At 43.3% G+C, this 13,177-nt stretch overlaps 1 protein-coding gene across 1 annotated transcript; it reads left to right on the plus strand.

The window, feature by feature from the left end:
- Nucleotides 1-6,452: 6,452 nt before the first annotated feature.
- LOC101173914 (probable N-acetyltransferase CML1) lies at nt 6,453-7,087 on the plus strand (the record flags this gene model as incomplete). The annotated part of the gene is given in 2 exon segments (XM_011493829.2): nt 6,453-6,615; nt 6,618-7,087. Coding segments are annotated over 2 exon segments (567 nt in total), but the record flags the coding sequence as incomplete, so codon positions are not given.
- Between the last annotated feature and the right edge of the window lie 6,090 nt (nt 7,088-13,177).

Consider the following 13,177-nt stretch of genomic DNA (forward strand, 5'->3'; position numbering starts at 1 on the left):
GCTCCCAAATTGCAATAACTGTTTCCAACTGTCACTAACTGCTACCAACTGACAATAACTGCCACCAACTGAATATAATTATTAACAACTGACAATAACTGCCACCAACTGACAAAAACAATTATTACCAACTGACAATAACTGCCACCAACTGACATTAACTGTTACCAACTGATACTAACTGCCACCAACTGCAAAAAATTATTACCAACTGACAATAACTGCCACCAACTGACAATAACTGCCACCAACTTTCATTAACTGCTACAAACTGAAAATAATTTCTACCAACTGACAATAACTGCCACCAACTGAAAATAATTATTACCAACTGACACTAACTGCCACCAACTGACAAAAAACTATTACCAACTGACAAAAACTGCCACCATATAAAAGCTGTCACCAACTGACAATAACTGTTACCAACTGATACTAAATGCCAAAAAATGACAAAAAACGATTACCAACTGACACTAACTGCTACCAACTGTCATTTACTGATACCAACTGACAATAACTGCTACCAACTGACAATAACTGCTACCTATTGACATTAACTGTTACCAACTGACAATAACTGCCACCAATTGAAAACAACTGCTACCAACTGACAATAACTGCTACCAACTGACAATAACTGCCACCAACTGAAATAATTAATAACAACTGACAATAACTGCCACCAACTGACAAAAAAATTATTACCAACTGACAAAAACTGCCACAAACTAAAAGCTGTCACCAACTGACAATAACTGTTACCAACTGACACTAAATGCCACCAAATGACAAAAAACGATTACCAACTGACACTAACTGCTACCAACTGTCATTTACTGCTATTAACTGACAATAACTGCTACCAACTGACAATAACTGCTACCAACTGACAATAACTGTTACCAACTGACAATAACTGCCACCAATTGAAAAGAACTGTTACCAACTGACAATAACTGCTACCAACTGAAAAAAAACTATAACCAACTGACAATAACTGCCACCAACTGAAAATAACTGCTACCAACTGACAATAACTGCTATCAACTGACAATAACTGTTACCAACTGTCACTAACTGCTACCAACTGAAAATAACTGCCACCAACTGACAATAACTGTTAACAACTGACAATAACTGCTACAAACTGACAATAACTGCCACCAACTGTCAATTACTGTCACCAACTGACAATAACTGCCACCAACTGACAAAAGACTATTGCCAACTGACAATAACTGCCACTAACTGACATTAACTGTTCCCAACTGACAATGACTGTCACCAACCGACAATAACTGTTACCAACTGACAATAACTGTCACAAACTGACAATAACTGCCACCAACTGACAAAAACTGCCACCAACTGTCAATAACTGCTTCCAACTGAAAATAACTGCTACCAACTGACAATAACTGCCACAAACTGTCAATAACTGCTACCAACTGACAAAAACTGCTACCAATTGAAAATCACTGCTCCCAACTGACAATAACTGACACCAACTGACAATAACTGACACCAACTGAAAATAATTATTACCAAGTGACAATAACTGTCACCAACAGACAAAAAACTATTACCAACTGTCAATAATTGGTACCAACTGACAATAACTGCCACCAACTGAAAATAATTATTACCAAGTGACAATAACTGTCACCAACAGACAAAAAACTATTACCAACTGTCAATAATTGGTACCAACTGACAATAACTGCCACCAACTGAAAATAATTATTACCAAGTGACAATAACTGTCACCAACAGACAAAAAACTATTACCAACTGTCAATAATTAGTACCAACTGAAAATAACTGTTACCAACTGACAATAACTGCCACCAACTGAAAATAATTATTACCAAGTGACAATAACTGTCACCAACAGACAAAAAACTATTACCAACTGTCAATAATTAGTACCAACTGACAATAACTGCTACCAACTGACAATAACTGCCACCAACTGAGAATAACTGCCACCAACTGACAATAATTATTACCAACTGACAATAACTGCCACTAACTGAAATTTAATTATTAACAACTGACAATAACTGCCACCAATTAAAAACTGTCGTCAACTAATAACTGCCACCAACTGTCAATAACTGCCACAAACTGACAATAACTGCCACAAACTGACAAAAGACTAATACCAACTGACAATAACTGCCACCAACTGACATTAACTGTTCCCAACAGACAATAACTGCCACCAACTGATAATAACTGTTACCACCTGACACTCACTGCCACCACCTGATAAAAAACTATTACCAACTGACAAAAACTGCCACCAACTGTCAATAACTGTCACCAACTGACAATAACTGCCACCAACTGACAAAAGACTTTTACCAACTGACAATAACTGCCACAAATCGACATTATCTGTTACCAACTGACAATAACTGCCACCAACTGAAAATAACTGCCACCAACTGATAGTAACTGCTACCAAAGGACTATAACTGTTACCAACTGACATTAACTGTTCCAAACTGACAATAACTGCCACCAATTGACAAAAACTTCTACCAACTGACAAAAACTGCTACCAACTGACAATAACTGCTACCAACTGACAATAACTCCCACCAACTGAAATAATTAATAACAACTGACAATAACTGCCACCAACTGACGAAAAAAACTATTACCAACTGTCAATAATTGGTACCAACTGACAATAACTGCCACCAACTGACCAAGGACTTTTACCGACTGACAATAACTGCCACAAATGGACATTATCTGTTACCAACAGACAATAACTGCCTCCAACGGAAAATAACTGCTACCAACTGACAGTAACTGCCACCAACTAAAAACTGTCGACAACTAACAATAACTTCCACCAACTGACAATAACTGCCAACTGCTGTCAATAACTGCTACCAACTGACAAAAAACTATTACCAACTGACAATAACTGCTACCAACTGTCAATAACTGCCACCAACTGACTAAAAACTATTACCAACTGACAATAACTGCTACCAACTGTCAATAACTGCCACCAACTGACAATAACTGCCACCAACTAACAATAACTGCCACCAACTGACAATGCCTGTCACCAACTGAAAAAAACTATTACCGACTGTCAAAACCTGCCACCAACTGACAATAACTGCCACCAACTGTCAATAACTGCCACCAACTGACATTAACTGCCACCAACTAACAATAACTGACACCAACTGAAAATAATCCATTTCAGAATGTCTGTAGTTAATATTATGCAGCTCTGAGTTTACAAGTTTAAATGATGAATTTTGGATTGACTATAGTTTCGAAGATGCAGTTCGGAATATTCAACTTTTAATGATGCAGTTTTGAACTTCTGATTTTCAAATAATGCATTTCGGAATGTCTGTAGTTTCAATGATGCAGCTCGGAATTTCTGTTACCGACTGAAAATAATTTCCTACAACTGACAAAAAACTATTAAAAACTGACAATAACTGCCACTAACTGACAATAACTGCCACCAACTGACAATAACTGCCACCAACGGACAAAAAACTATTACCAACCTACGATAACTGCCACCAACTAACAATTACTGCCACCAACTGAAAATAATGCATTTCGGAATGTCTGTAGTTAAAATGATGCAGCTCTGAATTTAAAAGTTTAAATTATGCATTTTGGATTGACTGTAGTTTCAAAGATGCAGTTCAAAATATTCAACTTTTAATGATGCAGTTTGGAAATTCTGAGCTTCAAATAATGCATTTCGAAATGTGTGTAGTTTAAATGGTGCAGTTCGGAATTTCAGAACTTTAATTAATGCATTTCGGATTGACTGTAGTTTCAATGCTGCAGCTCGGAATTTTTTTTACCAACTGATAATAACTTCCTACAACTGACAAAAAGCTATTAACAACTGACAATAACTGCCACCAACGGTCAGTAACTGCCACCAAATGACAATAACTGTTACCAACTGACAAATACTGCCACCAACTGACAATAACTGCCACCAACTGTCAATAACTGCCACCAACTGACAATAACTGCCACCAACTGTCAATCACTGCCACCAACTGACAATAACTGCTACCAACTGGAAATAACTTTTACCAATTGTAACCAACCACCACCTGTTGACAATAACTGTTACCAACTGACAAACAATATTTAAAGTTTCTGGACTTTAAACAATGCATTTTAAAATGTTTGTAGTTTAGATGATGCAGCTTGGATTTTCTGATTTTCAAATAATCCTTTTCTGTCACAGTTTTAGGTTCTTTGCTTTTATGTTCTAGTTGTTCTATGTTCTGGCATGCTTTGGTCCAGAGTTTGTTATTATGCAGTTAGCTGTTTTGAGTGTTTCTAGTGTTTCGATTTTCCAGTTTTGGTTTGCCTGCTTAAGCAGTATTCTTGGTTTCTAGTTTTTGTTATTAAAGTCCTTGTCCACCTGGAACCTACTGCCACCTACTCTCCGCGCCTGGGTACCCCCAAACCTCCCCCTCGTAACATTATAGATCAGCCAATACAGTACCCAGCACTAGGGATGGGAATAGAAGCCCCATGAAGCCTCATTGTGGTTCATGTTATTGTGCCGGAAAAATGAACCACCCATTCAGGGCTTCGAAACCACACAGAACAGCGGCATCTGGTGGCGGACTGGATGTACATCGACATATGTTTCAACAAAGCTCCTTGTAACACTTCAATGTGGAAATAATAATGAAAAAACATAAAACAGAAAAATTTTGTTAATGATGATAAAAAAACTGTAAAACAACACAACATGTGACGCTATCTGTGAGAAGTGCTTGACACAGCAAAATACATATCACATTAAGAAAAAAATACACGCAAAAAGAACATGTATAGCGCCAGACTCAAACCTAGAACCTCTTGATGATTATGCCATTGACTATTCCACTGAGCTATCTCTAATCACAAGAAAATGGCGTGCCATCATAGATTCATTGGAGTGTTTTCTTTTTTTTAAACACAACGTTCATGATGTAGTGTTTTATTAGGAAAAACCGAGTTGAAATGATCCTGAGCCACAGAACGTTTTTAATAGGAGCCATGGTAAAGTGCAATGAATTGACGCTGATTCCAATACAGGGGACACAATGTAACTGGTCGGTAAAAACGTCCAGGATTCATTTCGCATTTCTAGAGAATAGCGCGCCCAACTGTTCAAAACACAAGTGACATCTGAACCGTGGTTCGACCAAACGAAGCATTTGGTGCGTCATACGTCATCCGCCACATGATCTGCACTAGTTGACACACATTGTGCCGAAATTCTCTGTTTCATGAAGGTGAACCGAGCGCTGAAGCGCCGTGTCAAACGGGCCATCCCTACCCAGCAGAGAGGACCTGTTTTCGGTGGACCCCTGACTGGTTCCAGATCCCCTATTCGGACTTCAAAGGGAGTCGCCTGGCCGTAAGAGGGGGCCGTCGTCAGCACCGCCGCCCTCCACCGTAAGCCTTCCCAGTAAGCCCTCCCCATAAGCCCTCCCCTGCCACAATTTTGGTTACCCTCTGTCCTGATTGTTTCCACCTGTGTCTCGTTGTCTTGCTTGTATTAAGTCTTGTCTTTCCCTTCCTCCTGTGCTGGTCCATAGTTTGTTATTATGCAGTTTGCTGATTTGAGTGTTTCTAGTGTTTAGAGTTTCGAGTTTTGGTTTCTAGTTTTTGTTATTAAAGTCCTTGTCCACCTGGAACCTACTTACTCCTCCTGTCCGCGCCTGGGTACTCCCACAACCCCAGTTGTAACAATTTCGGAATGACTGTAGCTTAAAAGATGCAGTTCGTAATGTTCAACTTTTAATAATGCTCTGATCCAAAGTTTAAATAAATAATCTGTAGTTTAAATTATGCAACTCTGAATTTCTGATGTTTAAATAATGCATTTCGGAATGTCTGTAGTTTAAATGATGCAGCTCGGAATTTCTGAAGTTAAAATCATTCTGGAGAGCGTGAAGGAGGTGTTTACATTGGGCATGAGCGGGCACATCCCCTCCTCCTTTGTGTTAGGATTTTGGTCTTCCCCCACACCTGCCAGGGAATCCCTATCACACCTGCCCCCCATCACTTCATCAGCCTGCAGCCTTCATATGGATTCCTCACCCTTCAGTCGACGTTAGTCCGTCTGCTTGATGCGATAGAGTTCAGTTCCATCTTACACCCTATGTCTACGTTTAGTTCTATGCCAAGTACCTCATGCTGCAAGCTCATCCTCTCTATGTCCCCCTCTCCAGGAATCACCACCAGCTACGCCTCCAGTCTTTTCACTTTTCTCTTTGTCACTCTTTTGGACTCCAAGCAAGGTTCAATTCTGACATCCTGTCAAAGCCACAAAACATCCAAGCCTGAACCCTCCACCACCCCTGGGCCTCAATAAATATCACTAAGTCAGCCACCTTCTGTTTCTGTCCTGTTTCTGTGTACAGCCACACACATCATAACACTTCGTGCACGTTCTCAAACAGCCTCTAACCCAGATGGTGCTGATGTCCACCTTATGCACCAGCTCTAAGTCCTTCCTGGTGCCCGTCCTGGCCGCCACCCTCCTGCTGGTGGGGGCCCGGCTGGGTATCGTCTACATGTTCAACAGGTACATCAAGGCCAGTCCAGGGACCTTCGGGACGTGACTACCAGCTACCTGAGGAGCCTGGACTCCTGCTTCTGGGTGGCTGAAAGCGAGGGCCAGGTGGTGGCCTGTCTGCCTGCAGAGAACGCGCCCGGCTACTTGGAGCTGAAAAGCATCTTGGTGCGGCGCAGTCATCAAGGATGGGGCATCGCTAAGGCTCTGTGTAGGACGGTGGAAGACTTCACCCGGGACAGGGGTTACGCCGCCGTGGTCCTCCACACCTCCATGGTGCAGACAGAAGCCCAGAAACTGTACGAGCACATGGGCTTCAAAAGGATCAGGGAGTTTGTTCTGCCTGAAGCTGCTGCCAAAATCCTGAACTTCATGCTGTACGAGTACAGACTGGATGTGTGTGAGGAGGGGGGGCAGAGATGGCCAAACTGATGAATGAAGAGAACAATTTTACGTCAGGACTGTCGAGGACCATACATGCTGCTTCGCTTTTCTCCTATAAATGTGGAAGACGGCATTCAACACACCTCTGGGACACTATGAATATCTGGTTATGCCCTTCGAGCTGACCAATGCCCCTGCTGTCTTCCAGAGACTGGTCAATGACGTTCTCAGAGACTTTTTGAACCGATTCGTCTTCATATGACATCCTCATCTACTCCAACAATCAAACCCAGCTTGAGCAACATGTACGTCAGGCAATCACTAGACTTCTTGAAAATGTCAATTCTGAGAAATGCGAATTTCATGTGAATACGGTGCAGTTTTTGGGATACATCATTGAGGCTGGGCGTATACGACCCGACCCCTCTAAAATCGAGGCTGGGACTAATTGGGAACCCCCGGATAACCGGAAAAAACTCCAACAATCCCTGGGTTTTGCCAATTTTGTACAGGCGGTTTATACCAAATTACAGCAGTATAGCTGCGCCTCTTACTCGCCTCACATCCACCAACCAAAGTTTTCTATGGACTCATGAAGCTCAACAGGCCTTCTACCGTCTCAAATAACTTTTCGTCACTGCACCCATATTGATTCAACCCGACCCTTCTCGTCAGTTCAATGTAGAGGTGGATGCCTCGGATTCTGGGGTCGGAGCCGTCTTATCCCAAAAAGAACAAGAATCAGGTCAAACTCAAACCATGTGCCTTCTTCTCCAAAAAGTTAACTCCAGCAGAGCAGAACTACGACGTTGGGAAACGGGAACTGCTGGCGATAAAACTGGCTCTAGAAGAGTGGTGGCACTGGCTGGAGGGGGCTGAACATCCTTTCATCGTTTGGACGGACCACAAGAATCTGGCTTACCTAAGGACAGCTAAGAGACTCAATTCTCGACAGGCTCGTTGGTGTTTATTCTTTGACAGATTTCAATTCACCATCACCTACAGACCCGGAAGTCCAAACGTCAAGCCCGACGCTCTCTCCCGCAAATACTGCTCCATGGATGACATCACTTCCACCATCCTCCCTTCAACCTGCATCGTGGGCGCCCTCTCCTGGGACATCAAAAATCGCATCCTCAAAGCCCAAGGTGAGGAACCCAATCATGCCCCCTGCCCTAACAGCACCCTGTTTGTCCCCACTTCTCTCAGGTCGGAAGTCATATCCTGGGGACACACCTTCCGGGTGTCCTGTCACGGCAGCAACCAGAGAACCCTCAATCTCATCCGTAGACGATCTTTCTAGCATTCTATGGAGAAGGATGTCCGAGAGTTTGTGGCTGCCTGTACCACCTGCGCCCACTCGAAGTCATCCAATCCGGCCCCCGCTGGATTACTCCAACCATTACCTACCCCCAGGCGTCCATGGTCACACATCGCCTTGGACTTTGTCGCTGGTTTGCCTCCTTCCCAGGGTAACTCCGTCATCCTCACCGTTATTGACCAATTTTCGAAAATGGCTCACTTCATCCCTCTAGCACAGTTGCCCTCAGCCACCGAAACCGCTGGTGGATCAGGTGTTACGGCATCACGGCATTCCCTTGGACATTGTTTCTGACCATGGCCCTCAGTTCATCTCCCAGGTGTGGAAGGCCTTCTGCTCCACCTTGGGGGCCACGGTCAGCCTCACTTCCGGATATCAACCCCAGTCCAACGGCCAAGCAGAGAGGGCCAACCAGGAACTGGAGGCAGCTCTGCGTTGCCTGGCGGCACAGAACAACGACTGGACCCAGTATTTAGTTTGGATCAAGTATGCCCACAATACTCATGCTTCATCCGCCACTGGAGTGTCACCGTTCGAAGCCGCCCTCGGGTACTCACCACCTCTGTTTCTGTCTCAGGAATTCGATTTGGCGGTGCCTTCTGTCCAGCAACATCTCCAGCGTTGCTAAAGCTTCTGGCGCCAACGCGTTTGATGCGCTCCTCTGCACCAATGAGAGCAATTGCTGCATCGCCAATCGACACAGGGTGGTGGGAACCACTTACCAGCCTGGTCAGAGGGTATGGCTCTCTGCTCGCAACATACCCCTTCAAGCCACCTCCTGGAAGCTGGCTCTGCGGTTCATCGGACCCTATACTATTGAGAGGATCATCAATCCCACTTGTGTCCGCCTCCGCCTTCCAAGAGCCCTCAAGGTACACCTCTCTTTTCATATCTCCCAAATTAAAACCGTTCAGGACAGACCTCTGTGCCCGCCGTCCGCTTCCCCGCCGCCCACCTGAATCATCGACGGCGCCCCTGCCTTCATGGTTAGCAGTGTTCTGGACATCCGGCGTCTGGGTCGTGGGCACCAGTTCCTGGTTGATTGGGTGGCTTATGGTCCCGAGGAGCGATCGTGGATCTCCCGCTCTCTCATCCTGGACTCATTGAGGATTTTTTCCGGGCCCATCCTGATCTCCGTCCTGGACCGCCGGGAGGCAGTCGTTGAGGGGGGGGGGTAATATCATGGTGCCTCTGTCAGCTCTCCTCCCCCTCCCCTCTCTGCTTGGCCACTGATTCTACCCAGCTGCGTCCACTCAACTCATCACACCACCAGACCTACTTAAGGCACTTCGTTGCCCCTGATGGTGCTTAGTCTGGTCGTCTCAAGCCTCTTGTCATGTACCTCATGCTCTCGCCTTAAGAACCTTTGCCTTATCTCCAGGACCTTCATACCCACAAGTGGACACCAGAATCTGTGACTACCCAAGCTGAACCACATCTGAAGCTACCTACCTCTCAACAGAGCTTCGCCGAACCCCCAGCCACGTCACAAGCCATCGCCGAACCTCCAGCCACGTCACGAGCCATCGCCGCACCTCCAGCCATGTCACGAGCCGTCGCCGAACCTCAAGTCTCGCTCCGGACCCCACACCGACTCTCCAGCCTCGCTGCCTCCTTGCTACATCATTACATCAACTACACCGGAGAAAATAAACTCACATGTACTCACCTCCTGTCTTCCTTCCGGGTTCCAGTATCTGGGTCTGCCTAGCTTAGCTAGCCATGACAAATTAAATATTCAGACTTAAAAAGTGATAACCTAAAAACAAGAACATCCCTGTCAGATAAAATTCGTTCCCCAACTTTATTAAGAAAGGGCCTGTACACCATGATTCAATTCAGTTTTTATTTATATAGCCCAATATTACAATAGTTGTCTCAATAGACTTCAAACCATTAGTTTGTGTAATAAACATACAATCATAAAGTCATAGAATTCAATAAGTAATGGCTAAACTAAACTAAAAAGATCATCCCTTGAAGTGTCTGTGGTACAAGGGTCCAGTCGGGTCAGGTCGTAGATGGGTTGAGATGTAGGCAGGATCTGGAGCAGCCCACTAACAACTAATTGTTAGTTGTTAGTGGGCTGCTACACAGGAGTGATGTGTTCTCGTCTGCTAGTTCCTGCTAACATTTTAGCTGCTGGATTCTGAACAAGCTGGAGACTTCTTAACCCTTGTGCAATCCTATGGGGTCTAGATGACCCGATCCTTGCATTGACGTGTTTTCCCTACCATGACAAAGGTGGGTAAAGGTGAAGAGGCTTTCATATAATCTATGGACACCAGTGAAGATCACAAATCGTTGAAGAAAAAAGGTTCAGCGCACTGTCTTGTGGGGTCTAGATGACCTTACTCCCAATGTTAAAGTGCCTAGAATAGCACAAGGGTTAAGGAACTCTTAGGAAACGCTAACAAAGGGTTACAGTAATCCAGTCTGGACGTAACAAATGCTTGGTTGAGTTCAGCATCACTTTAAGATAATATATTTCTGATCTTAGCTATATTGCGCAGGTGAAAAAATGTAGTTTTACATGCCTAAGATGTATGAGCCTTAAATGATAAATCCTGGTCAAATAAAACCCAAAGGTTTCTAACTGAGGAATTGGAGGCTATACTTACGCCATCCAGGGAGATTATTTGAGCAGACAGAGCATCTCTGAGGTTTTAAGATCAAGTTTTTCTATATCACTTACTTCATAAAATAAGAGGTCTATTTTAACATTATTAATGCAAATATTTTTTATGAATCTGATTAAACTTTCAAGATAATATAAAAAACAAATCCTTTTTATGATTGTATTTTGGTAAATATTTTGTGGCAGGATTAATATGATTGCCTTTTAACAATATTTATTCAGATTAATGTGTTTGAATTGTGGGAGGAAACTGAAGTTCCCGGAGAAAACCATTGACTGTATAAGAAATTTGGACTGAGTGACCCCTCCCTCCTCACGTTCCAAACAGGAATTACCCGTTGGTTCCAAGTAGTCAAAATCCCAGACTTCTATAGAGAAATAAACTATTGTTTCTTAGTCATTCTATTGGTCACAATAACCGTTCTTACTTTGAATTTTTTGAATATATTCTTGATTATCCTAAGTAAGGCTTTTTCTATAGGTGCTGTCACATTTGCTCAGTCCAGTTCTACTATACAGTCTATGGAGAAAACCCATGCATGCATAAAGAGAACATGCAAACTCCACAGAAAAAGAACCCAGCTAGGATTTGAAGCAGAGACTTCTCTTGGTGAGATAAGAGCACTAACCACTATTCCACCATACAGATGCAATAGTGTAATTGTCTATAATGGGTTCACATTAATGTTTCTGTTTTAGTGATTCCTTGTTGTAAACAGAAAGTCACCTGTTTACTAACATGTACATGTTAGTTATTGTAACAATGATAGAACCCCAGCAGCTTTTTGCCTCTTTTTGTTACTCTACCACCTCCCGTTTTGTTATCCGTCTACCAACTCCTCAACCCCTTTTCCCCCATCTCCAACATCCCACTCTCTTCTTTCTTCTCTTTTCCGTCTGGTCCAACAAGAAATGTATGCAAACATAGTTATAAAGTCTAGCTTCAAACACAAAAGGGGTTTATGTAAATGTACACCTCATGTGTCTGAATATTCATAACCCCCCATTGTAACAGTAAAACCGGTCCAACACAAGCGCCCGCCTTCAGTTCTCGTTTGTTTTCCTGTGAGAAACCATATTCCTGTCCATCTGTGTTTATTAGATTCTGATTTGCTGAACCTGAAGAGCCACAGGCTTTCCTTTCTGTATGATGCCAGGTTGCTTCTCCCTGTTATCTACTGTAGGTTTTGGGATCCTCTGCATTTCTGAAGCCTCCCTCCCCTCAATGTTTGCTGAACACAAAGTTTGCTGCTCTTTTTTTGTATCATGGAGCAAAAAGTATCCGTGTCGCCCAAGACTGAGTGACACCCCCCCCCCCCCCCCCCCCCCCGGCATGAAACAGGAACCTGTTTGTTCCAAGAAGCCAAAATCCCACAGACGTCCATAGAGAAATAAACAGCTATGGGGGCCTGCTTCACCACTTTGCTGTGGTGGGGGCGGTCCCCACCTGTGATGCTGCATTTGGCTGGTTATGCAGCTGTTCACAGAGAGGGTGTTCCAATTATTATTAGTGTTTCCAATAACAAACATTCTGTTTTCATGCTCAGCCTCTTTTCTCATTGTCTTTCCCCATCATTTAGAGGGTGGGAGGTGTGAAATGGGGGGCGGGATTGTGTGTAGGTATGGGGAAGGGGCTCTTTTAATTTTCGTGCTTGTTTTTATATCATTTTGTTTTGTTTTAATATAAAGCATTTTGTGTTATGTTTTCATAGGAAAAGGCCTTTATACATAAAGTTTGATTTAATTTGATTGTTTTAGTCAGAATAACCATTCTTTCTCTTATACCTTTTTAACATATTTTTGCTAACCCCAATTTTTTTCATGATGTGTTTTCTGTGTTAAGTTAAAATCTGGCCAATAAAGATGCCTCAATAAAACTATGTGGTCTCACGGTAAACATTTGTAATGTTTGACTGACAGATTTTGTGTAGCCCACTTTCAAGTGTTAGGGGTGTGGACTTCCAGCAAGCTCACTCTTGATTGGTGGGAGTGGTTGCCATAGAAACAATAGAAACCATGGCTCAGATCACTTGGAGCAATCACTGGCTGTGTCCGAATTACCGCCCTAACCCCTAACTACTAAAACCCTATATAGTGCGGCACTATATAGTTCTCTATATAGTTCTCTGAATTTTCAAAGCAATTCGGACACCCGTGCTCACTAGTTTTCTCTTTCGGGTGTTTTCAAATGGCGCTTGGCACGAAAACAAAGTGGCGCATTACCGCCACCACCTGGTCTGGAGGG

The sequence above is a fragment of the Oryzias latipes genome, chromosome 22 (genome assembly GCF_002234675.1).
Source record: "Oryzias latipes chromosome 22, ASM223467v1".
In the NCBI taxonomy this organism is placed as follows: Eukaryota; Metazoa; Chordata; class Actinopteri; order Beloniformes; family Adrianichthyidae; genus Oryzias; species Oryzias latipes.